Here is a 26,240-nt window from a genome sequence, read left to right as displayed (position 1 = left end):
TTTCATCTTGAAGAGAACCAATCTGGGGAAGTAAAGCAGCTGCCAGGCTGGACATCATGGGCATACAATGTAGCAACTATGAGGCCAGTAAAGAATAATAGTGCACATTAGGATAGGTGGCAAGGAGAAAACTGGAAAACACAAAGGTCTGACAAACTGAAGTTCCTATCAGACCATCCGCTGTGTGCCTGTGATTCCCAAGGCTTGCTGGGAAGCCACCTTCTTAACCCTCTGACCAGAGGTGTATGTGCTTATGGCTAGCAGTATCTCTGCCATGCACATAGAGGTTGGTACCTTTCAAACACATGGATAGGTCTGGGGAGGTCTGCCTGGGTTTTGTATTCAGGAAAATAGCCCCTAAGGCATTGCTGAATTTTAATTTTCTGAGATGCATTTATGCAAAACGTAAAATGCTTTGTGTTGATCAAAACTGGTGTACTCTGGGCAGTCCAGCCCATCTTGTAATTATTTCACCTGTTTGCTAATGAATTTTCACCACCTTTGAAATACCTCTGTGAAATACATGACGGGGGTGGGGGGTGGCGGGAATAAAAACCCAAACTCATTAAATAGTTCTGGTTTAGATAGTAATGATTATCCCCATTTTCCCATGGATGTGTTCTGGTTCTTTCTCAAACAGGCCAGCTAAAATAGCAATGTTATTTAATTGAACATTTTTTTGCCTTTAAAAACTCCAAAATAAACGTGCATCTCCTCCTAATCATAGTGTATGTGCATTCTCTTTGGAACTGTAAACCTCCAGCCACTCACTCTTAGATAAGCATGGATTTATAAAACACTTTCCTGCTTTTCAGCAGAATTGTGTTGTATTTGGGAAAAAAGCAAAACCTAGGATTATTACATGTATCTATAGAGGTGAACTCAGCATGGAAGCATGAGATTCCAGCTGCCAACTCTTCACTATGTAGCTGGAAAAACTATGCAGTTATTTAGCTGCGGGGCTGGAGGCAGAGGGGCATTTTCGGTTGGCTAGCTGTGCTTGCTTTTGTGCAAGGCAGCTATTTAAGAAGAATGCACCTCCCAGGGCATGTCTTTCTTTAATAAGGTCTTTCTTTGATTCTAACAGCCTGTAAAATATTCCTAACTAACTCTTTTCAAGTTCTTAAGTTGAGCTTTAAGCAAAAGTGGACTAAGGCTTACCCTTATTGCTCCACAGGCAGAGAGAGAGACTACAAACAAATAGAGATTCAAACAAACCTGAGGGGAAGCGTTTAATGTGGAAATCTATTCCTGCACTGAAGTGGGTGTAAGGCAGCACTGTGTGAGATATGTATATACATACTGGGTGCACAGGTGGGGAGGAAGGAGCTGGTACAGCCTTTTCCTCTCTCTCCTAGATCCTTCTCTCTCTCTGAACTCATAGAGAGCAGTTCCTGCAAAATCTGAAACTGGATCGCTCTGATCTGTATTACCTAGGAGACTGCACTAGTTTGGATTTGGAGGGGTGAGGGTGATGGTATTTCTCAGAAACTGTTCTGCCTGCCTTTGCTTGCCACTGAATGGCAGCTTTTTCATATGCCAAGAGGAAAGGAGATACACTTTGGTACATAGCATTGAAGCAGAAAAGGGAAACACGTTTATGAGAAAATAGCAAGCCAACAGACCCGTTTTCACAATGAACCTGTCCTGGGTAGTACAGTGTGTGATCCAGCAGCACTCGCGTGCTTTTACTCGTGCAAATCTCGGGGTTTTTTTAAATTGGCCTGGAAAATATATTTTCCACAGAAACCACTCTCTTAACAGAAAGAGAATAGTCAGAAACCAAATACAGCAAGAAGAGTAACTATTCTTATATGGTACTTGATACAAGTGGAGCTGGCACAGAGGATTAGATACCCCATGCAGTCATTGCCTCTTGCCAGCCTCTTTTCTCCTCTGTTCAACAAGATGAAGCCAAGCACAGCCAGAGCAACTCCTGTCAGCAACACTGCACCAAAGCCTCCCCCTGGAGCAGCAGGAGCTGCTTTGTGTCATCACCATGAATTGCCTGCGCCAAAATAAACCCTGCTGCTGGCCCACTGTTAGATAGTAATGGAGTGCATGTTCCCGTTTCTACTGCAAAGCTTGCCTTCTCCCCTCTCCAAACCCCCACATGCAGCTGTCTTCCCTCAGTGTGGGTTTTTTTTGCCCATGTTTGTTCAAAGACAACCCTTGAACTCCAGCTGCCGCAGCATGCTCCAGCCCTCACAGCACCAAACTCCTGCCTGGTCAGATAAAGCACAGCTCCAGCGAAATGCCAAGAGACACAAGAAATGCTGAATCAGCTCGGACACAGACCAAACCCTTCCTTCTCACATCTAGGTGGTAACCAGTCACTAGCAGTGTCCCCCAGGGCTTGGTATCACAGCCAGTGTTGTTTAATATCTTTATTAATGATCTGGATGGGGGGACTGAGTGCACCCTCAGTAAATTTGTGGACAACACCAAGCTGGGCAGCAGTGTTGAACTGCTGCAGGACAGGAAGGCTCTGCAGCAGAATATGAACAGGTTGGATCGATGGGCTGTGGCCAGTGGTATGGGGTTCAGCAGGGCAAAGTGCTGTGTCCTGCACTTGGGCCACAACAGCCCCACGCAAGGATACAGGCTTGGGAAACAGTGGCTGGAAAGCTGCCCAAAGGAAAAGGACCTGGGGGTGCTGAATGACAGAACTGAACATGAGCAGCTTGTGCCCAGGCAGCCAAGAAGGCCAACAGCATCCTGGCCTGTATCAGCAATAGCCTGGCCAGCAGAGCCAGGGCAGTGATTGTCCCCTGTACTGGTGAGGCCACACCTTGAATCCTGTGTTCAGTTCCAAACCCTGCACAAGAGAGACACTGAGGTGCTGGAGTGTGTCCAGAGAAGGGAAACTGAGCTGGTGAAGGGTCTGGAGCACAAATGTCATGAGGACTGGCTGAGGGACCTGAGGAATTCAGTCTGGAGAAGAGAAGGCTCAGGGGGGCCCTTATCACTCTCTACAACTACCTGAAAAGAGGTTGTAGTGAGATAGAGTCAGTCTCTTCTCCCAAGTCTAAGAGGTAATAGCCTTGAGATGTGCCGGGGAGGTTTAGACTGGATTATCAGGAAAAAATTCTTCACAGAGAGGGTAATCAAGCATTGGAACAGGCTGCCGAGGGAAATGATGGAATCACTGTCCCAGGGAAGTGTTTGTGAATTGCGTAGACAGAACCCTTAGTGACACCGTTTAGTGGTGGACTTGGCAGTCATGGGCAACGGCTGGACTTTATGATCTTAAAGGTCTTTTCCTAGCCAGCTGATGCTATGAGTCTCATAACGGGGCTGGTGGGGACTGTGTGGGAACCGCTGGTACCCCACAACGTCGCACACCCGAGACGGAAACCACATACCCCCTGCCGATCCCCCACTGCACCGCGCAGCGTAGATGCTACCCCTCCGTCTCCCGGCGGCCCCAACCGCCGTTCCTCCCTCCCCGGGCCGCGCATGCGCCCCGGCACACCGCCCCGCCCCGCGTCCCGCTTCCTCCCACCCCCCCGGGCGGGCGGCACTCAGCCGGACCCGGCTCCTGCGGCGGCGGCAGGTGAGCGGGGCGGGCAGCGGGAGGGAACTGCGTATCTCGTCCCACCCGGCGGGGCTGCACCCCACGTTCCCGGGCCCTTCCCCCGCGGCCGCGCTCGCGCTCCCGCCCCTCGCTGTCGCACCCCGCTCGTCCTCCGTCAGGGCCTGCCGCCGCCATGGTGTGTTGCCCCCCTGCCTTTTATGTAACTCACGCCCCTCCCTTCAGGTGTAGCGAGGAGCGGTCTTGCTTGCTGTGGCGCGGGGAGTTGTCGGGATGGCTTTGCCTTCTCCTCCTTACAGCCCCCTAGAACACCCCTGCCCGCCCACCCGCTCGCCTCACGGTAGGGCGGCCGGACCCCGCTTCTTCGGCCGCAGCAGCAGTGGGCCCGGGCCCCTTTCACTGCAAAGTATTGGCCTAACCGGCTTCAGAGACCCAAACCGAGCGTGACTTCTTGTGAATTAACCTAGAACTGATTCAGGTCACCCGGGGCTGGATTATGCCCCTTGCAAGAGTATTCAAGGGCAGCACGCTGCCCAGGCTAGTCTCCTCAGCGTCGGTGGGCTTATTCTGTGCGAGGCACACATGTAGTCCTGTGCTTACAGAGCTCTTAAATCTTATGGTTGCCATAAGATTCCAGCACAGAGACAAAACCAGACAAATAAACAGAGCTGGGAGTCCACATGTTTCAAGATGCTGCGTGTAATGCAGTGCTGTGGAGCCTGCAGCCCAAGAAACCAGTGCACTGATGAGCTTACTGCTGACATCTTGTATCAGAACTACTTAAGTTACCCCAAGCCAAATATTTCTTGTTTCAAAAAACAGCAAGAAATTACCTGTTGCCAGTTGGGAGAGTCTTAGGAGTTCCTAACCTCCCCTTCCCTCTCTTTCTTCTCAGATAAGAATTTCAGATGCACAACTCCACCAGCTCTTTATATTGCCTGCTTGAGTTTCCTTCCTGCTTTGATAGATGCCACTTGCCCATATCCACTCAAGCCAGTTGCTTACTGGCTGCTGGGAAGTATCAGTTAATGAAGCTCTTATCCATAAGGGGTATGGAGGTAGTTCACAAACCAAATACAGCCTGGTAGTTCATAGATCCGCATTTCCTCCTTTGCCTAGTTGTTCCTATGTATTCTGCTGCAGTAAAAGTTATAAAACTAAGAGGTACCTAACTTTCTGTGCCTATTGCAAAGGCTTCTGGCAGTATAATCAAGAAACTGTTCACATATGTGACAGTAGAAAAGTACCTCAGTAGGTAAAACAGCTCATCAAATGTTAAGCTAAAATAACAACACGTGTGTCACACAGGCTTTGATTGCTTGTAATGGGGAGTAAGCTGCAAAAGATTCAGACACCTTCTTTACGCAATTGATTCTGAGGGTTTTGAGTTAGTTTGGGCTGATTCCCCTGTAATCTTTGTGTGCTATGTAAGAAAATGTGTCCACTTTGAAATGTGCCAAGATTGTACCTGTAGTTTCAGTGCAGCATGTCTTTAGCAGTGTACTCATGATCTGGTTTATTTTATAAATGGTTAATAAGATGTCAGGAGCCTAGCATTCAGTTTTCTAGTTGGCCACTTATTTGTAAGAACAAGTTTAATCAGTGTGGTCACAAGAGGACACAATCATTGTGTAATTACTGCCAGTAATTTGATGTGAGGCAGCATAGCACCGTGTTAGCCAACATCTTAGTTCTTCCTCAGCTGGTTTCAGCAAACAGATTTTGTAATAATAGTTTCCTGCATCAATAGCTGTAGCTTCTTGGGTTGTGAAACCTTTTATCTTGTATTACTTCTGCCTCCTGATTCCAAACAGATTTTTTAGGAGTCTTACAGCTGTGGGATAAAAGATAGATGATACTGCTTCATGGTTTGAGCTGTTTGATTTGTGAATGTAACATGAGGCTGCAGCCGCGGTGAATCTCAACTCTAGATGAGAGAATACAATGATAGTTGGCAGCTAAGGCAAAGAGCCCTGAGAGGATGGGGCTGGTTGGTATGTGGGAAATGGTGTTGGGCTCTGGGATGCTCTGGTGGGTACCGTGCCTTGACTTACATGTCCAGAATAAAGAGCAGCTGGTAAGTTACTTAAAAATTATTTTACACTCTGTTAACACTTCCCAGGAAGGGCTGAACTAAATACTGCTATGGATACCATTAAACTATTGTTGTTTTTTAACAGGTCCCTCAGAAAATACAATAGTGTGTCTCCTTGGTAAGGGCCTGTTCTGTGTTCTTGGGAATGTAAAGTAATAAGTGGAAGTTTTATTACATAACTATCAACACTTCACTGTTGTCCCTAGAATGGCAGTGGTTTTATGTTCTACTCTTTGGATATTCTCAAGGTTACCCTGAATAAATAAAGCACTTCTTAAGTGAAGGAATACCTTTATCTGTAAAGCAGAGTCCTTCACTGTTTTGGGGCTTCTGATGGTTTTTGATGGTTGTTCTGAAGCAAAAGTAAGTCAAGTGTAAGTAAATCATGGCATAGTTTGATTTTGATTATGCAAAATTGATCAGAATTGTCGACCTGGCATCCCATAAAGCCCAGAAGACACATAGCCATGCCATATAACATACCATATAGTTTCAGTGGAAACTGGGATTAAACCTCATCAGAACTCTGTTGAGCGTATCCATGTTGGATCAAAGGAAGCAGGGAGAAAGCTATCTCAAAACAGGATTAAAGGGTTGCCAGACAGAATTATTTCCAAACTGATGTTTTATCTGACTGTGGGTTTTTATGCTCTACAAAACGTCTTTTTGGTCCTTTTACTGTTGCATTTTTCCAGGAAAGAGCAGTCTTCATTCACTGTTTGTGTGTCTACAGCACTGATGGGGTTTTGGTTATGGAAGCAGGTGAAAGGTGGTGCCAACGGTACCCATTTCACTGTTTTCTGAACTACCTATGTGACAAGTAAAATGGAACAGTAATACATATCAGGCTTTGCTACAGGGAGCTTTTGGAATACTGACAGGAACTAGAAATTTTATATTGGTGTTGTTCAAGAAAATCTGTAATGAATTTCTACAGAAGAAAGCCTGGTAGTCTTAAACAAGCTAAACTAGTTAGATGTATGGTTTCTGGTTTTTTTCCCCTGTTAAATTATCTTTCTGCTGAAAAGTACAGTAGGCTTAGGCTTGAAGCTTGAACTTTACCATGTTTTCCAAACTTGTCTGTTTTGATCTAATTAGCATGGGCATCTGAGCAGTTTTGCATGAGGTTTCCGTAACTCCTTTGATGGGATTGGAGAAGGGGAGAGCACTGTGTTTTTTCTACACTATTGTTTTTATCTATCAGTTTTTTTCCCCTACGTTCCTTCTGGGTGACGCGGCTGTAACCAGACTGAACAGCTAACAGCTGCTTGTGCAGTCCCTGCCAGAGCTGCTGCTTGGCTGTGGTTTGCAGTGCAGCTGCCTCCTGCTTTTCCGAGTTCCTTCCCTCTGTCTCTTCCTTAGCTCTGCCAGCTGCTCTCTTTTCAAATGTTCAAGTTTTCTTAGTACAACACAGGACAACAGCTCAACTTGTTCTGTTAGCTAGATTAAATTGGAGAAGATCTTGTCACTACATACGCTTATCTAATCTTGTGGTCAGCAGGACCAGCACATAATTACCTTCAGAGACTTGTCAGGCTCTATATTAGGCAAGTTAGTTTTACTTAGTCACATGAACAAACTTGTATAGATTTGTATGCATGCGGTCTGTTTGTACTAGGGTCGCTTCCAAAACCTCCCTGATCACAGGGCTACAAACTCCGCTTTTACAGAAGGCAAATTTCTCATCTTCTTCAATTAAAAGGCCCTTTTGTTTCCCGAGTGAGGCTACCTGCCTTTCCCTGCACAGATCATGATGTGATTTTTGTTCATCTTATGGGTGGATAAACAAAATTACATACAGGATAGTTGGTGAAACTTCACCTGTATCTTGATTTCTCCTGGGTTTTGCCTTCTTTTTTCCACCTTCAATACCACTGCTCATAAGAAGCAGTGGATTTATAGGTATCATAATTTATAGTGGATTTATAGGTATCATAATACCTCTCATCCTAGTCATGGTTATAGAGGGATTCTTGGTTTTGTTTCTGTTCTGTGTCACTGAAATGTCTTCCTCCCTTGTGTTAGTGGAAGAACAAGGAGGATCCCCTCTTTCTGGGACACTGTCTCCCAGTGTAGCTGATGGGGGAGGAGGCCATGTACTCCAGCATCTAGGTTGGCTTTTTGGCCAAGATTCCTGGTGTTTAATTTCATGACAGGGGAAAACAGAGCAATGTTCATTCATGTCCTACCAGCCTACCACTGTCTAATGTCTTCTTTTTGTTTCAGAATTATTTGAAGCATTTTACCTCAGCTGACCATAAGTACTTGAGGAATTTTACATGTAATTAAGTTTCAGATTTAGGTAGAATCGAAATTGCTTCATTTAGGATTTTACTGTTGTTTGAATTGTTGGAAATATAAGATAACATGCTCGTGCCCTGACCTCCTATCCCTGCTTGCTTTTCTAAGTTTGATAGCGAGGAATAGCTAGGGACCAAAACACCAGCTCTGCAGTCTGAAACAGCTGCACTCAGGGAACTGCAGACATACCAATATTTCTAAATGTTTAACTTGAACAAGAAGATTGCTGACTTGCTCTCAGCAAACAATGGTGAGCTATAAACAATGTGTGCTTTGTTTTTTTTATTCAGACAGTTACCCCTTCATGGAAAGTGTCAAGCAGCTGTCTGGAAGGAATAATAGATGATGTTATGATTGAGGCACTTCCTTTAGTTTCCTTAGGATCAGTCACTTTCCTTGATGGTCACTTACACTCTTAGTATAGTCTCTTTCAAGAAACGTGGGCAACAAGTTCACAAACAATGGCTTTTCCTAAAGCTACAAGCACAGGATTCATGACTCTGTCTTTTTCCCCCTTCTCCTCCCACCTTCCTGAAGTAAGATTATAGATACATATTTATAATATGTAATCACAGTGTTAGGTACCAGCAGTACCTAATGTTTCATCTGCTTTTTTTTTGTGGGTTTTTTGGCTTTGGTTTTGTGGGGGTTTTTTAAACAGGAAAATGAACAGAACTTAACTGCATTTCAGGACTTGATTCCTGATAGGCTGGATTTTTGTCTTGACAGGAGTTTTTGAAGATTCATGCAGTGAAAGAAGAAACAGCCAATGGCTTCAGAATCCGTGGTCCCAGAGCAGGGAAAACATCTGGTAAAGGGAAAAAGGCGGCAGCAGCAGCAAACTAGGTCTTCCAACAGTGATGGTGAAGATGACATCTTTGTATTTGAAGCAAATGAGGCTTGGAAGGATTTTCACAGCTCTCTTCTTCACTTCTTTGAAGCTGGAGAGCTCTGCGATGTTACACTGAAGGTGATACTGCCATACATTCATTGCATTTAACAGTCTGAAGATTAAGCTATGAATAAGTATGCTGGAGCTGGCTGTGAATTTGGGCATGGGTATGGAAACCATAGAATACCTATTGAATCTGAGGCATCTCTAGATATGTTTGTGGGTTTTTTTCTTATTTAGGAAGTTTACAACTGAAATGTAAACACTTAAGTTCTTGACAGTCTGAGAGAGGAAGTTCATGACTTTGACCCAATTTGCCTGCTGAACAAGTTCCCACAGTTGATCAGTATATTACTGCGCAGTTTCAGCTTCTTGTAACCTCCTTGCTGTGACACACTTTCATCCCCAATTTTATGTCTGTTTTTGCATTCTGCATTGCTTTGCTAAATCTTTCCTGACAAACAGGATTTCTGGAACAAATTAGCTTCCAGCATTCTCAAAGGGGGAAAAAATAGAAAAGCCAACAGTCAGTTACCGTCTACAGCTGATGAAGGAGCTAAAGGAGGAAGAGGAAACCAGTTTTATGATTCTTGCATAACATTGCTTTAATGCATTCTTTGTAAGTCATCTGTATGTTACTTATATCCTGATCACAATAAATTTATATCTAGCATCTGTAACAGTGGTTGCCAATGCCTACAAAGTATTAGTTAGCTGGGCATCTTAGTAGTGCAAAATAGTTATTTAAGAAAAAGAGATGGAGGAGATTTGCTCCAAGAGCAAATGACAGATGCCTTCAAGAGAAATCGTTTGTCTGCCACTTTTGCTATTAGATACTAACAGAGAAAACCCTTGACAGATGTGTGTCCCTGGTCCTCCCCAGTAGGCAGCTCATCTTTCTAAAATGCTTGGGAGACAATGGGAATATGTGCGAGGAAGAGGGTATCTCTCCCTCCTGCTCCAGTGGACAACAGGAGTAGAATAAGCAAGAACATTGTTCTGCTCTGCTTTGCAACAGGTATTAGGTCACAGGCACGGAGAAGGCACTAAGTAAGGTGCAGTGACTTGTAACAGTTCAGGTAATGCTCATAGGACATGGAATGACAATACTGAAGCTGCTCCAGACAGCATGAGAGCTATGAAACAGAACTTGCCTGACTGCTCATCATCAGGTCTTTTTACATATGTCATTTTAAAGGTGGTTTGGGGAAGAAGGTACATGTCACAACTCTTAACAGAGTTAAGAGTTACCTTATTGACCTTTTTTTTGACCTCTTACCTTTTTTTGACCTCGTCCTCACTTTTCTCTCTTTCCACTCACCCTTGCAAAAAAGTAGAAAGTCTTATTTTATAAACATAGTTAAATGTATATTCCTGCTAGGGAAACTTGGCTTGTAAAACACACTTTACTGTGGCTGCATTGTAGCTTTCCCTAAGTTAGGCTTGTATTAATGTCCATTTGTATTATTCGTGTGGAGCTGCTTTGGTAATTTAAGAGAATTAGATTGCTTGACTTGGCTTCCAGTCTACAAGTGGAGCCTATGAGCAATGGAGGCTAGAGCAGCTGTGAACCTCTTACATAAAGTTTCTGAAATCAGTGATTTTCAAGTAACTAGTAATAAAACTGGAGCTAGAATTTTCTGGAGGGCTTGATTTTTCTTTCTGTAGTGCTCAGGCATTTCGCATGTTTTAGGAATAACTACTTCTCTACTGAAGTTTCTGCTTTTGTGCGTGACCTCTGATAGTGAGCAGTTCTGTTATTGGTGTTGTCAGGCCAATTATTGATTTAACTGCTGGCTGTTAAAATATGATAGTTACTAACTGGAGGGGAATTCCAGTTTCAAAATACCAAGAACATGCTAGATATTTTAAATGTAACAGATTCAAAAATTCAAAGGAAAGATCTAATTAGAGAGTGGGAGGATGGGCAGAATAAAAATCTCTGAAGATGAAAATGGCCTTGGAGCTTTCCCTGATACAGCAGACCAGCTGGTAGCATCTTTTTGCATCAGAACTGTAATTAGCTGGGGTGCTCCTGTAACAGTGACAAACTGTGGGGGCACACAGGGAGACTTCCTCTTCTCCAAAGGTTTAAAAACTGGAATTTCACCTACTATAATGCTACTGTCATATGAACAGCTCCCTGTTAGAAGGCGGAGAGTGGCAGATGCATACCATCTGCTTTTCTCCTGTTGGTTTGGGTTTTCGTTCACTTGGTAGGTCTATGAATTGTTCCTTCTGGAGTGATCTGATTAACTCACACTGAACCATCTATTTTTTCCTCTCTTTTAATCTGTGTATTCTTTCATATGTGTTTGCTTTCTGTACTCGATTTACTACTCACCAGGCAAGTTACATGTGTGATAATATACTCTTTTAAGGGTAGAGCTACTGTGTATTGAATTAGAGCTAGAAAAAAACCTCCAAATTATCCTGTATAATGTAATACCTTTTTTTTTTTTTTTCTTGAAATTGCAAGATGGCTCAGGAACACCTCCATCTGAAAGTGAACATGTAATTCAAGTCTGTCAGGGAAACTGGTTACTTAAGTCAGCCATCCGCTTATGTTAGTGCAGACTGCAGAATGACAAATGCTGTAAGAAAGCACTCCTGTAATACAAATTAGTAGTGGATTGTTCATTTACCTTCAGTGTTTACATTCTCATTTTGATGTAATTGAATTCTGTAATTTTGTTAGTGAAAAGCTTATTTTGCACATTTTCTGTTCAGAATTTTGAAAAAGACATTTTCTTTATGGGGAATACTCTATCTTTTGTAGCTAAAAGCTAAAACCTTCTAAAAATCTTGAAGTGATTGGTAACTTTCAGAAATTCCTATAATAGCTGTTACTACAGTGGTTTTACAGGAATTTGCTTCTATAAACAGCTTTATCAATTCCTCAACAGTAATATAAGTTGTGAGGGTTAAATTAAGTAGTCTAAAAATATCACTTTACAATCCCCCCATCTCTGAATACACATAAAACAAACAAGAGCCTAGCAGTCTTCTGTCTCCAAGATGCATCTAGAAGGTTTCTAAGGATGTTTCGTTTAAAAAATAGGACACAGCTCTTAAAGTTCAGCACATCAGTGCTATTGCTTTCTCGCGTTACCACCCTGCCCTACTCAGGCAGCGAAGTTACAACTCAGATCTGATTGGGATACATTGATTTATGTCAGAAGTACAGGGCAAATGGAGTTAATTTGTTTGAACAAAATACAGTAGCTCAGTGCATATTGAGTTCAGAATTCTTATTTCAGCTTAACTGTACATCCTTTCATAGCTGAAACTGACATTCCCATAAAAGATTGGAGTTTGTTTTGTTTTGTTTTTTTCAGGTTGGTTCAAAATTTATCTCCTGCCACAAACTGGTGCTAGCTTGTGTTATACCTTACTTCAGAGCCATGTTCCTCTCAGAAATGGCTGAAGCCAAGCAGACGGTGATCGAGATCAGGGACTTTGATGGCGATGCAATAGAAGACCTAGTGAAGTTTGTGTACTCCTCCCGGCTTACTCTGACGGTGGATAACGTCCAGTCTCTCCTGTATGCTGCTTGCATTCTGCAGGTGGAACTGGTAGCAAAGGCATGCTGTGAATACATGAAGCTGCACTTCCATCCCTCCAACTGCCTGGCAGTCAGGGCATTTGCAGAGAGTCACAACCGCATTGACTTGATGGAAATGGCAGATCAGTATGCTTGCCAACATTTCACAGAGGTGGTGGAGTGCGAAGACTTTGTGAGTGTGTCACCACAGCACCTCCATAAGCTCCTGTCCTCCAGTGACCTGAATATTGAAAATGAAAAGCAAGTTTACAGTGCTGCTATCAAGTGGCTGCTAGCCAATCCACAGCATCATGCTACGTGGCTGGATGTAATACTTGCCCAGGTAGGGCAGACCAAGATTCCTGGTGTCTGTCTCGTCACTGGTTTAGATTTAAAATCAACTGTTTGTATTTAGGTAGATCTCAAGATTAAATATGTTCTTACCAGTTGGTGACTCATCTGGTATTTACAGTTGTGAGTTGACAGTGGAAGCAGGTTAAATCTCTTGAATATCAGGAAGAAGCTGTATTCTCCAGTTTGTGTAGAGAAGAGTATTCATTTTATGCTCATGGCTGGGAGGTGGGGAGCCAACAAAAAGCTGCATTTTCATTAGAGCAGAAATTCCTTAGATTTACATGTAGTGGAGAGCAAAGCCATCACTTCACTTGGTTTGATACTACTGCAGCCTGAAATACTCACTTCCCTTGCTAGTAAGAATCAGCACTTAAAAAAAGAGAGCAAAGCTGTTGAGGAGTTTTTTTACATAGCTAGGAAAGTAAAGCTGTAATGAAGATGTGTCATATTTAGTTGTGCTACTTTTAAAATATTCCATATATTTAATTAACAAAAGACCAAGATGTGTTAGCCCTATGAGCAGCCTAGGAAGCATACTTTAGACCCGTCCATGTTCAGTAGACTAGCACTACTGGTTACCTATAGGATCTGAAAGGAGTTGGCAGTTTAATCATCTAGACTTGATACAAGTCCACTTCTTCTGAAAGGAACACGGGTATCAAAAGGTCACTCAGCTGAACTTACATGAACTCCCTCAGTTATTCAAGCTCTATATGTGCTAGTTACGAGAGTTTAAAATACAGTAATTGAGACAGGTATGGAGAACCTGGGCTGGGGAAGAGCGAGGTACATGCTATGTGCTGCAAAATGTGCTATGATCTTAGCAAGTAAGATCAACTGTGCTGTTTTAGGTGTCACTGAACTCCAACTTGAATATTTTGCTTTTGACAGAATAGCTAATATTGATGTCATATGAGTAATGAGAGGTCTACTGACATACTGCTGTCATTGTCTTCATGCATCATTTTTCACATTTCCTGGTAAAAAGATCACAGCTGTATATTAACTGTCTCCCAAAGCCTTTCATCTAGACAAGCATAAGATTTTTTGTACAAAAAAACCCTTCTTTAGTACACTGTAATTAAATTCATAGGCAATGTAATTTCAGATTTAAAAAAATAACAATTTTTATTACCCAATTATGCTAGCAGGAGGGATTTACAGCTTTATTCTAGTCATGAAAACCAGAGTCTAGAACAAAGCAATGGAAAAGTAAGCACCTTCCTGTAAATACGGGTTATTTGGCAGAGTATATGGAGCCATCAGTTGATCTGAACGTTACTGCTGGGAGAAAACATAACAGGGTTTCTTGACAGTTACTATCCACATCATAATCAGCCTTACAGGTTTTGCTGTTATAATGAGGCTCTGAATTTGTCGGCCTTGAGTTCTTGCCATATCACTAACCTCACAAGTCTGTTAGCAGGGCTATGGTGGTGCTTTTAATCAGCCTAAAATAAGCTGAGCCAAAGTAAATGAAGAAGTGGAACTGAAAGCAACTGGGCGAAGAAGAACTGGTACAGACACTTGCTTACTTGAAAACAGGGACACTTGCCAGGCATATAACAGCACTATCCTGCTGCTCTGAGAAGCACCGCAGATACTGGACTTCTTCACCATTGCCTCTGAACTGATTGGGAGCTGCTTGACAGCATTGACTCCAAACCTTAGGAAGTCAGATGGTGGTTTACTTCAGTTCCCCCTACTAACACACATCCCACCTTTGTGCCTGATTGTACTTCATAGTCCTCACTGTTTCTTTCACATGATAATGTGAAGATAAATGAAAGCTTTGCTGAAATAAATGGAAAGGGAAAAGGACATTTCAAGGCAGTCTTGGAGAAGCTGACCTTATTTCAGATCTGCCCTGTCACTGGGGATTGCTCTGGGCAGTAAATACCTGTAGTTGCACCCAGAAAGACCCTTCCATTCCTCCACCTGGTCACCAGCTCTGTTCTGGGAAACTACAGGAAGGAAACAGAGAAACAAAAAATTAGCTCTCAAGGTGGTTTTTTGTTTGGTTTTGTTTTTTAAATCCTGTAGTCAAATCCACACCAGAGAAAGGTGTTACTACACTAGCAATACCTCCTTGATAGAAACTTAGTTCATGCTGATAATGTTTCCTTTTTGACTTGCCACCCACAGAAAATGAACCATTCTAGCAAAAGACCTCTTCTGCTGGCATAGCAATGAGCTGGAAATCCATACCCTCCACAGACTAACCTGACATGGGCTATCCTGGTAAAGTCACAGGTACTGCCTGCATTACACCAGGCAGGTGCCTGGGCCATGGGACAGTTCTCCACTGCTGCTTAAATGCAAATGGTTGTAGCGAACATTTGTCACTAAAAAAGAACTGTTCGTATCGCTCTTACTCTGGGAGAAAAAAGTGAAAACCTCTCTTTTTAGTGAAGTGTATGGGACTGCCAGCTGACTCAGAAGCTCCCTCCATCTGTTATGCATGTGTCACTGTAAATGGTGAGACTCAGTCAGTTCAGCCAGTTATTCCAACTGTGTTCATTTCTGTTAGGTACGGCTGCCTCTCTTGCCCATTTGTTTCCTTATGGGTGTTGTGGCAAAGGAAGAGATTGTCAAGCAGAATCTAAAATGTAGGGATTTGCTGGATGAAGCAAGAAACTACCACCTTCGCCTGAGCAGCAGGGCAGTGCCAGACTTTGAGTACTCCATTCGCACAACACCAAGGAAGCAGACTGCTGGTAATTAAATGTGTGTCTGATTATCCAGTAGGAAGTGGTATGGAGAAAAGGCAGCACATCTGTGCAGGGTTAGCTGGCTTGGTATAAATGATTGTTAATGACTTAATGCAAAATTGGGAAAGCCATTGGTTACCTCTCTGGTAATTAGGTAATGTGCTGCATTTTCCTAGCAGAAATTTAGCAGTCATTTTCTTTGTTTAAATCATTATTTATCCTAATTAGCTCTATCTGCGTTAAAGCCAGAACCGTTAAGTATGGTATGACCAGGCAGTATGCTCAAAACTATACTGAAAACAACAGACACTTACTTTTGGTGTGAAAAGGTTGAGCTAACTTTTAAACTCTTGGGCTAACCTACATCAAAAGTAAGTGATGAATATTAGACTGCAAATCCTAATTGTTATGTTTAACAAAATCTGTTTATCTCTCTAAGCAAAATCACAAAAAGCGTATTTAACAAACACATTGTCTTTGCAAGAGCACAGATAGTTAGTTGGCACAGCAGCATGCCAAGCAAAGTCCAAAATCCAGCATCCAGTTATGGAGGGCAGCCATACCCTTTGGAGTGAAATACAACTTCTCCCAAACTGCATAATTTTCAGTTCACTCTGCTCTACAACTTTATTCCGCTTCTTCCTGCTAGTTTTCTGGAAACCTGTTTTGTCTTCTTCAGGTGTGTTGTTCTGTGTTGGTGGTAGAGGTGGATCAGGCGACCCATTTCGCAGCATTGAATGCTACTCTATCAGTAAGAACAGCTGGTTCTTCGGCCCCGAAATGAACAGCAGGAGAAGGCACGTGGGTGTGATCTCTGTGGGAGGTCAGTAAACCCATTCAAGCAATCCTGATCAAAAGGCACTTGTTTGGTGGAATTGGTACTTTTACTACTTGTAGTACTTCTACTACTTTACTTGTTTAACTTGAATATTCCTCAATTTAGTAAGGCTTCTTCCCATTAAGAGGTTTTAATTCTGAAACAATCTGAGAACAGGCTTACTGAAAAAAGCATTACTGCAAACCATGAGAGCTGGGGTTGTTCAGCCTGGAGAGGGCTCCAGGCAGACCTTATTCCGGCCTTTCAATTCTTAAAGGGGACTTATAAGAAAGATTGGGGTAGGCTTCATAGTGGGGCCCGTAGCAATAGGACAAGGGATCCTATTTTAAAATAAACTGAAGGAAGATGGATTTTTTTTTTTTACAATGAGAGTGGTGAAATACTGGAACAGGTTGTCCTGAGAGGTAGTAGATGCTCCATCCCTGGAGCAAGGTCAGGCTGGATGAGGCTTTCTGAGCAACCTGATCTAGTTGAAGATGTCCCTGCCCATGGCAGGGGGGTTGGAACTAGAGGATATTAAGGTCCTTTCCAACCCTAACTATTCTATGATTCTATGTTCCTGCTCATTGCAGGAGGGTTGGACTAGATGGCCTTCAAAGGTGCCTTCCAACTCAAACTAGTCTATGATTCTGTGAACTGTATACATCCTCTTGCCTTAATATGTGATTTATGAATCCATTTACAAAGAAATGGCCTTACAGCAAAGTTACACAGAATTTGCTAATGCCCATATTAGGTCCCTTCATACTTAAATCTATACAGTCAAGTCACTAAGACCATAACTCTTCCAAGGAGAGACCTACCTTTATTTTTGGGTCTGCATCTTCTGAAACGAGATCCATGAAGTCCAGGGCAGCTTAGCACCCATGATCATAGAATCACAGAATGGTTTGGGTTGGAAGGTAGTGAAATAATAAGAATAAACTAGCTGGGTGTATTATTGTGCAGAATTTGGGTTGGAAACCTTAAAAATCATCCAGTTCCAGCCCACCTGCCATGGGCAGGAACACCTTCCACTAGGCCAGGTTGTTCAAAGCCCTATCCAACCTGGCCTTGAGCCCTGCCAGGAATGGGGCAGCCACGGCTTCTCTGGGCAACCTGTGCCAGTGTCTCACCACCCTAACAGTGAAGAATTTTTCCTAATATCTAATCTAAATCTCCCCTCTTTCAGTTTAAAGTAATTTTCCCTTGTCCAGTCACTACATGCCCTTGTAAAAGTCCCTTTCAGCATTTTTGTAGGCCCCCTTTAGATACTGGAAGCTGCTCTAAGGTCTCCCCCTGAGCTTTCTTCAGGCTGAACAAGCCCAGCTCAGCCTGTCTTCATAGGAGAGATGCTCCACCTCTCTGACCATCTTCATAGCCTTCCTCTGGATTCACTCCAACAGGTCTATATCCTTCTTGTGTTGGGCTTATGATGCAATTTTTCCTTGTACATAGTAGCCCCTGTGTTGCTGCAGCAGAACAGCAGTCTCCCCCACCACCCCCTAGAAAATCTGGTGAGACTGATAAAAATGTCCAAAAATGATCTGACCTGCAGTACTCAAGAGGATTTTTTTTTTTCTACATACCCTCAGGGTTTGTATAACAGTCCACATTAGAGCAGATTTCTGGTTGAATACAGCATTTAAAAATATGAAGTCCATACTTGTCAAAATCCTGATACTGAAAACATTTGAAAATGTTAACCTTTGAGCTTTTTGTCTCCAGGTAGGCAGATATTGCATAAATGAAAGGTGAAATATTGCCAAGCAATATCTGTTTCTAAAGATGTTTATGTGTTCAGGTAAAGTCTATGCAGTAGGTGGACATGATGGAAATGAACACTTGGGAAGCATGGAAGTATTTGATCCTCTCACAAACAAATGGATGATGAAGGCATCAATGAACACGAAGAGGTACATGTCCCATGATCCAAAATTTAAGCCCTAGTCTGTGACAGATGATTTTCTGCTGATGCTGAAAATAATCATGTCTGTCCTGCCTTTTTTTTTCCAAACTTTGCTATTTTTAGGATTCTTTTATTTTTTTTTTCTTTTATTCTGGGGCTTCATGCTAATATACAGCTTGATTTACTAGCTGTAAAGCAAACACAAATCTGCATCACACTTGCATCTATCACATATTTGCACAAACACAAAGTTGTGTGTAACACACTGTAAATATTTCAGTGCAAAACTGCATAATCCCTGGCTGGTAGCAGTGATAATGTTTCTGCTTTGGCTTTCCTTTATTGCTCTATTTTCCTTTTCTTTTTTCCTTTTCTTGGGGGGCTGGCTTTTGGAGCACTGAGCTCTTTGTAGTCCAGCTGTGCTTACATTCTGATATCTCGGGCCTTTCTGCTATGCCTAATAAAGAACTCAAAACTGACTAACTGGTTCTGTGAGGGTTTTTTGCTCTTTTTAAGAATGAGCAAGACAAGTGCCAGCAGAACATGCACAGTGAAATACTTCATGCCCAGGAAACAAATAGCTGCCTATGCTTTTGCCACAAAAGGCCCGAAGAACTGAAACATTGAAAGTCAGCCTGAGGATTTGTCTTGCCTTTTGACATTTAAGATTTTTTTAAGGAGCTACTGGACTCACAGATCTGTAATTTTTTGTTTCTGCTGTCATTTAAATCAACCTCCTTAATTCTACATTCCATTTTGTTACTACTTGTTTGTAAAAGCATCATGTAAAAGTAGGATTGAAATACGGAGCATGGCTAAGTCCTAAAGCTGTGACCTGGTCAAAGTAAAGACCCAGACTCCTAGAAGGGGCTTCTTGCTTCACTTCCTCCCTTCTGCCACCACCCAGAGCATGTTTTTAGCAAACTTAGTGCTTACATTATAGATCATGCTTTTCATTTTGAAGTACTGATTGTACGTTCAGTATAAAAAAGAAAATCTGACAACTACTTTAAGACAGACCTATTGAAAAATAATAGAATGGGAGAAATTGCAATTAAATCTTGCTAGAGGTCAGTTACTGAATACCTGGCACAGGTTTGCATTTTAATATGTATCAATATCACCCCCCAAAAATCATCCCAAAACGTAGCAGCAGCTATACCAACAAAGTTAAAACCAGCAGGTTTTGGTTCTCCATCAGATACAACAAAAAAAGATACGAGGTGTCAAATTCACTACTAGCATGGAGAAACCCAGGTAACTACGACAATCTCCTATATCATAGAATCATAGAATAGTTAGGATTGGAAAGGACCTTAAGATCATCCAGTTCCAACCCCCCTGCCATGGGCAGGGACACCCCACACTAAACCATGTCACCCGAGGCCTCATCCAACCTTATAAGTAGAGGACGTGGGCTGTAAGTGACACGCAGTCAAAACAGTATGCCATACCTCCCTGCCTTTAGGTTTTGATTATTTTTGAAACAAGAGCTTTGTCTTTTTGCAGTCTAAAAATATTCTCGCTGCAACAGTCCTGTTTGTGGGTCACACAGTAACATACAGGTACCTGAGAAAGCTGAGGTGAAGGTGAGATAAAACTCAGTGGAAGGCTGCAACATAGAAAAGACTTTGAGGATAAAGCTGCAAGCCTGGCACAGGTGTTCCTGCCACAGTGACTGGTCATTGTTCATTATAAACTGCACTTTTTTAAACTTCAGTACTTTTTCTCCATAGTTTGAAGCAGGTGCCAGTCAGGTAACATTGCACTTCATGTGTCTTTCCTATTCCCTTTTTTGTAAGGATTTGCACTGAGGTATTGATCCTATGGTTTTCTTAGGAGAGGAATCGCGCTTGCCTCTTTGGTTGGCCCCATTTACGCAATAGGAGGTTTGGATGACAACACTTGCTTCAGTGATGTGGAAAGATACGACATTGATTCCGATTGCTGGAGTGCGGTTGCCCCAATGAACACTCCCAGGGGAGGAGTTGGCTCCGTAGCCCTTGTGGTAAGCGACTTTTTCCTCCCAAGGTGGGGCCAACCAAGGGGCTGACCTGCTTTTCAAATCTTTTACAAGGCAGAACACAAACCAAAATGCAGCTGGTGGGTCTGAGAACCTCCAGTCATCAAAATCCCATGGAACTGTGCACAAGGTGAGGATATTTAGGATAATACTCATATCAAATTGAACTACATGCCCTGTTTCAGCAGTGTTTGAGGTACTGGGAGCAAGTAGCCGAACCATTTAGACTAATGCCTCATGTCTCACTCAGAAAACTGGTTCGTCATGGTTACTATGTTTAAAGGTAGTGAACACATCTGCGCTTAAATCCCCCTGTCACTATGTATACTCTGCAAAATATCTACAATACTACATAACTTTTTCACTTCTTTATTTGCAAGAGAGCATCATTAGATAATTAAGTTTGTTGCTGGAATTCTTTACATAGAAGTAAATAATTGGGGCTGTATGGATATACCACATTTGCCTATAATTGTAACAAGGCTTATGAAAAGCTGAGTAAATAGATATACATTACACATAATCTTTCTTTATACAACTGTTTTCCAGAACCATGTTTATGCTGTGGGTGGCAATGATGGCGTAGCATCTCTTTCTAGTGTGGAGAAATACGATCCCCATTTGGATAAGTGGATAGAAGTGAAAGAAATGGGTCAGCGAAGAGCTGGCAATGGTGTCAGCGAGCTCCATGGTTGCCTGTACGTTGTCGGTGAGTAGAGATGCGGTATTTTGTAGTGCTTTTTCTGCCAAGTCATGGCATTTGGAAAAGGCTGTTGTTGATAGAGGAACTGATAGGTAGACCTGACCTGTGCTTTGTGTTCTTGGACAGGAAAAGAAAGCGAGCACAACCGTGGCACGCTTACATGAAAGGATGTTAGTGAGGAAATAAAAAGCAGTTCCTAACCCACATTTCAGGATGCCTATACTGTTCAGGACAGTATGTCCATACAGAAAATCCTCTTGAGATTCACTAATCTTGAGTTTCCTTTAGGAAAATTATTAAGTTCATATACTTTCAAAGCACTCTATTTCTATTTTGAGCTTAAATGGTAGCTTTTTCACAAAGTGACTTACTCCACAGCCTGTTGTCCTAGGCCTGTCTTGATCTGCCCTACGTTGCATTTACCTGCTTTCCTAAGGGAGGAAGATGCCAGATGGATACAGCATAGTGATAGCTGCAGTGTTCTGCCTAGTGTATTGTCATAAGTGATTAAAAAAAGCTTTGAGTAAAATGCTCCTCTGCCAGCTGCCCCAGCAAGGGGAATGCAGCACTGAAGTCTAATTTGAGGATTTTTTCCCTAAAGTGTTCAGCAATGCTGTGATTTGAAACCACCACAAGAGGGTGTTCTGCTTAAGGCAAAATAAATCAGGCCCATCCTTTTCCTTGTCTTAGGTTTTTTCTGTTCCAAATTAGAAGTTGCTTCATTGTAATGATGTGCTAAATGCATTTAAGGAGGAAAATAATAGAAACACCTCTCCTTGCAGCTTGAGTAGAACACTATCACACTGGATGATTCTTACGTGGTGACAGGAGGGAGGGCCATTAGATTAATTTTTAGAAGCTTGTGAAATTCATGTAAAGAGCTGGAGCTGGACAGTGGCCCACTGAATGCCAAAAATAGTCTGATAATGCCAGTTCTGGCTATCACTGGCACGAGAAGTGGCTTAAAACTGACAATGTGATGATTCTTTGTAGGTGGCTTTGACGACAACTCTCCGCTGAGCTCGGTGGAGCGGTTTGACCCGCGCAGTAACAAATGGGAGTATGTAGCAGAGCTTACAACTCCGAGGGGTGGTGTTGGCATAGCGACACTGATGGGTAAAATCTTTGCGGTTGGAGGTCATAATGGCAACGTGTACCTGAATACAGTGGAGGCATTTGATCCCATAGTGAATAGGTAACTTAAAATGCTTTATTTGGCTTAAGACAATGAAATCAGCCTATATGAAAACATAACATAATAAAAATAGCATGCAGCAGGAGTCTAGCTGCTGTTTCCTGGTAGTAATTCAGTAATATCCATGACTAGCTACATTTATGCCACTATGTTCTTCTTGTAAATACTTAGAGCACTTCCTTCTTCTTCCTCCGTCTCTGTTCCTTGTCCTCTTCCCTTCCTTCAGTAAGAATCTACATGCTTCCGATTGTTTCAGTCTGATTTCACACTAAATTTACTAGTGAAATAATAAGAATAAACTAATGGGGTTTATTATTGTGCAGAGTAAACAGCTAGGTTGTATAATAGAATTTCAGATGATTTTGGAAGGTCCCTTCCAACCCACACTATTCTGTGATTCTGACACAGAGAAGAAATACTCAGAAAGGACAGGAGCTTACTTTTCTTGTTTCCTCTGCCATCTTCTTCAGGTGGGAACTCGTCGGCTCCGTGTCGCACTGCAGGGCAGGGGCCGGGGTGGCTGTGTGCTCTTGTTTCAGCAGCCAGATCCGGGACGTGGGCCAGGGATCCAGCAACGTTGTTGACTGCATGTGAGCTCTGCTGCCTCCTCCGAATTCCAGAGGAACGCGAGCAGGGAGGCACTGCAGAGCTTTTAAATACCGTGTTTTGTATGGTAGCTTAAGAAATAAAACCAATACATTTTTGTTGTGAAAATGTTACCTTCTGCAACTGTAAAGCTTTTGGTGGCTGTCTACCAACAGTGATACAGAAAAGCCTGTGAAAACGTAGAATACAAGTGTGACTCACAGAAGAGAACCTGCCAAGAGCTGCGATCATCCCGTTTTTGAGAGGCTCTAATTTTAGAATCATTTGAGGCAGCTGCTGCAGGAACTCTGTTGAGCTGTAAACCAGGCATGGGGTGAGTGAGGAGAGAGGGCAGCAGGTGGTACTGCTGAGCCTTACCCAACAGCCGTGCCGCATGTTTTCTGGAGGACTCAAGTAACATTTAATAGAACCCATTTTCAGGAATATAGTCTTAAACATTTCCTAATTACAAGATCTTTGTAATACAAAGCATCTCAAGTTTTGGAAGGTAACGGCATCCCTGTTGAACACTAAGATAACTGCCCACCTCCCAAGGGGCCTCTGGCAGCAGTGGAAATTGCATCTTTTCCATCTGAAACCTCTTTCCAAGTACTTTCTCAAGGTAATACATTTGTTAGAAAGCTGAAAAGATCCTTGGCCTGAATTTAGCCACAGGAATACTGGAATTCTCAAGTCTTCAATAAAATTTGTAGTAACTCCTGCCCCTCCCCACCCAAGGCAAGTTTCTGTTCAGATATCATTCCTGAAGTAAACAGTGTAATTTGTCCTAATAGTGTATGGAACTGTAGGCTTCAGTGGTGTCTGAATCACCATTTTTATACAATTTGAAACACAAAAGTTGCAGTATTCTGTTAAGACCTTTAAATACAACTCCAGGAGGTGAGATGTCCAGTTTCAGTATCCAGTAGTCTTAACTCTAGAGGTACTGGCTCTTTTAAGGGAGTTAGGCCAGGAAGCTTAGCCTCAAAACAGGTGGATGACTTAAAGCTTATGTAAACCAAAGACAATCATCGACAAAAAGAATTGGAAATAAACCAGTACTTACATAAAAAAGTTAAGTAGAAACTCGGCAGTGCTGTGTACAAAGGTGTCTTGCATGAAGCCAGAAACCCTGCATTCTGAGTGAAGTACAGTTGGAAAGACAGCGGATTCCTGTTCCTGCACACCTTGAACAGAACAACTGACAATCCTTTCTGACCAAACTTTCACCTTACTAGCTTGTTTCAAGTGACCAGGAAGATCAGCGGACTCCTCTGCATTCAGTACCAGGACAGAGGCAGGACAGCAAGAGCACAAGGCACAGGCATGTTTTGCTGTTGAGTTACTGTCATTCAGCTTCTCTGTTTCATGTGGCTTGCACTTTGGTAGTGCCCAGGGGCAAAGCGAACGGTACTGTAAATAAAGAACCATTGCAATAAATTGTTTTTACTTCAAAGCACCTTGTTTATAGTGCAATCGGAGCGTGCTGTTGCAGGGATACATTACACCACTGAGTATTTTTACCTAGTGGAAGGTGTCCCTGCCTGTGGCAGGGGTTTGGAACTGGATGATCCGTAAGGTCCTTTCTAGCCCAAACCATTCTGTGATTCTGTAATTCCCAATCGGAAGCCTTTGTTAGCAGGGAAAATCCTGTGTTACAGCTGCAAACTGTACTACCCTGCTCCTGCCCTGCCCCTGTGCAAGGACTGGTCACCCTTGTGGCTCTTGATCTGACTAAGAGGGGCGGTAAGAAAAGGTCCAGGTACCCTCTACAGAACTGAACAGGTTCTGCTGTGGATGTTCTGCCTAAGGAGAAACCTTCAGAAAAAATAAAGTCAAGTTTTCCACAAAGTAACACTGGCTGTGAAAGCCAGCGCTGCTTGCCCGCTGATCCATTCCTCTGCCCGGTGGGGAAGTGCCAGCACCCATGCGTGCAGCCTGTAACTCGCACACATCTGGGTCGCACTGATGCCTGCACGGTGATTGCTGTCAGAGGGAGAGTTTTCACGGCTGTGTGTTCAGCCGTGAAATGAGGCTAGAGCAAACGCACTGGGATTCTGTACTGGTGGGAGAAGCTCTGCTGTTGGCCCTGTAGCTGGAAGGCAAATAGCACTAAAAGTGATCACGATTGAAAGACATTTCAGTCTGCATCCCCTCCACCCCCGACATCAGCTGTGCTCAGGCTTCCAGTGGCACGTCACTAAGGGCTGGCAGGAAGACTGCAGACAGGTTTACAAGGAACAGCCCTGTTGGCAGCAGAGTGGTGTCCACATTATTAATCTTAGATGGCACCAGAACTACAAATACTTTGTGCAGAACTGTTGTTGGAAACACTATTGCTGGAAATGTGATAATGATGTCAAAGTAACAAAGTATATAGGATTACTGTGGCAACCAACTGTAATGACTTAGCTGTGATTTAACACCAGCAAACTCATTTTAATTCCTCCAGTACTGGCAATAGGATGATGATAAAGAAGTAACACGCACCACTCAGGCTGAGGGAACATTGCAACACTGGTTCCTCGTGGTGAGGCAGCCCCCCAGGGGCAGCAGACTTGAACTCCCACCACGTCTTCTAATTTAAACTTGGGATTTCTAATAGCGAAGACTTTAAACATTCAAGGTCATGAAATCCTTGCACCTCAACGTGATGCACATCCTAACGTGGAATAGAATCATAGAACAGTTTGGGTTGGAAGGGACCTTCAAAGTTCATCTAGTCCAACCCCCTGCAATGAGCAGGGACATTCAACTAGATCAGCAGACATTGTTATTGCTTCTGTTAATGATGTTCTTTCTGCATCTAAAAGTCTTGACCAGACCCATAAAAATCATAGACCCAAAGATGTCCATCAATACATCCATTAAACAGAGGTAAAAAGCATTTTGGAAGAATCAAATGTGGCCACGGTTAATCACATCAAAGCTTCCAGCCTGCCAATTTGAACCACGTGATGGGCTTCCCAGTGGGAGTGAGACCAGGCTCCGGACCACTCCTCGCTAGCCCCCTTGGCCATGTATCTCCAGGTGCCAGTACTTCAGAGTCCCACTGCTGCCCCAGCTTCTGGGACGTGCCCGCTCCATTTCCTGCTGCCCCACAGCAGCCTTCATGCACAAACTGCTCCTCACCTCGGGACTCCAAGTGTGGCTCCCCAGTTCCTCCCAAACCACACCGCTGCCAAGGGCAGTGCATCACCTGCTGTGCCACCTAGCCAAAGGCAAAGCAAGCACGGCTCTATTAGGATTAAACATCCTGCTGCAGTGTTCAGATGTGGACAAAGATCCCAGAAGGTGATGCACGTGTGTCCTGGGTTCAGCAGTAGCAGTCATTTTCCTTCTTAGTAGCTGGTGCAGTGCTGTGGTTTTGACTTTCAGCCTGGGAACAGCGCTGATAACACCGATGGTTTTAGTTGCTGCTCAGTAATGTTTACTCTGACCAAGGACTTTGTGAGTCTCATGCTCTGCCAGGGAGGAGGGGAAGCTGGGAGGAAGCAGAGACAGGACACCTGACCCAAACTAACCAAAGAGGTATTCCATACCACAGCACATCATGCCCAGTATATAAACTGGGGG

At 43.1% G+C, this 26,240-nt stretch overlaps 2 protein-coding genes across 5 annotated transcripts in view; one reads left to right on the top strand and one right to left on the bottom strand.

Annotated features, from left to right (window-relative positions):
• Window positions 1–26,240, bottom strand: part of AFF1 (ALF transcription elongation factor 1) — a 165,528-nt gene that overhangs the window by 11,543 nt on the left and 127,745 nt on the right. The window contains exon 33 of one of the 3 annotated variants that reach the window (XM_080616578.1): window positions 24,037–24,077. The exons of the other annotated variants lie outside the window; for them this stretch is intronic. The gene's annotated coding sequence lies outside the window, so the exon portion shown is untranslated. Of the gene's footprint in view, window positions 1–24,036; window positions 24,078–26,240 lie in introns of those variants that run through there. 3 annotated transcript variants of the gene reach the window in all.
• KLHL8 (kelch like family member 8) lies at window positions 3,514–22,684 on the top strand. 2 transcript variants are annotated; one of them, XM_080616357.1, is made up of 10 exons: window positions 3,514–3,556; window positions 8,661–8,901; window positions 12,162–12,710; window positions 15,252–15,438; window positions 16,112–16,255; window positions 18,054–18,165; window positions 19,998–20,166; window positions 20,731–20,890; window positions 21,878–22,079; window positions 22,550–22,684. In XM_080616357.1, the coding sequence occupies exons 2-10, from the start codon at window positions 8,701–8,703 to the stop codon at window positions 22,671–22,673; spliced, it is 1,848 nt and encodes a 615-aa protein (XP_080472483.1). In that variant the 5' UTR covers window positions 3,514–3,556; window positions 8,661–8,700; the 3' UTR covers window positions 22,674–22,684. The 2 variants fall into 2 exon arrangements, with proteins under 2 accessions (XP_080472483.1, XP_080472484.1); XM_080616358.1 differs by lacking the exon at window positions 3,514–3,556 and having other exon boundaries at window positions 8,491–8,901.

The sequence above is a fragment of the Psittacula echo genome (assembly GCF_963264785.1).
Source record: "Psittacula echo genome assembly, chromosome: 1".
Classification (NCBI taxonomy): Eukaryota; Metazoa; Chordata; class Aves; order Psittaciformes; family Psittacidae; genus Psittacula; species Psittacula echo.
Note: the sequence above shows the minus strand (reverse complement) of the source record. Positions and strands in the feature narration are given on the sequence as shown.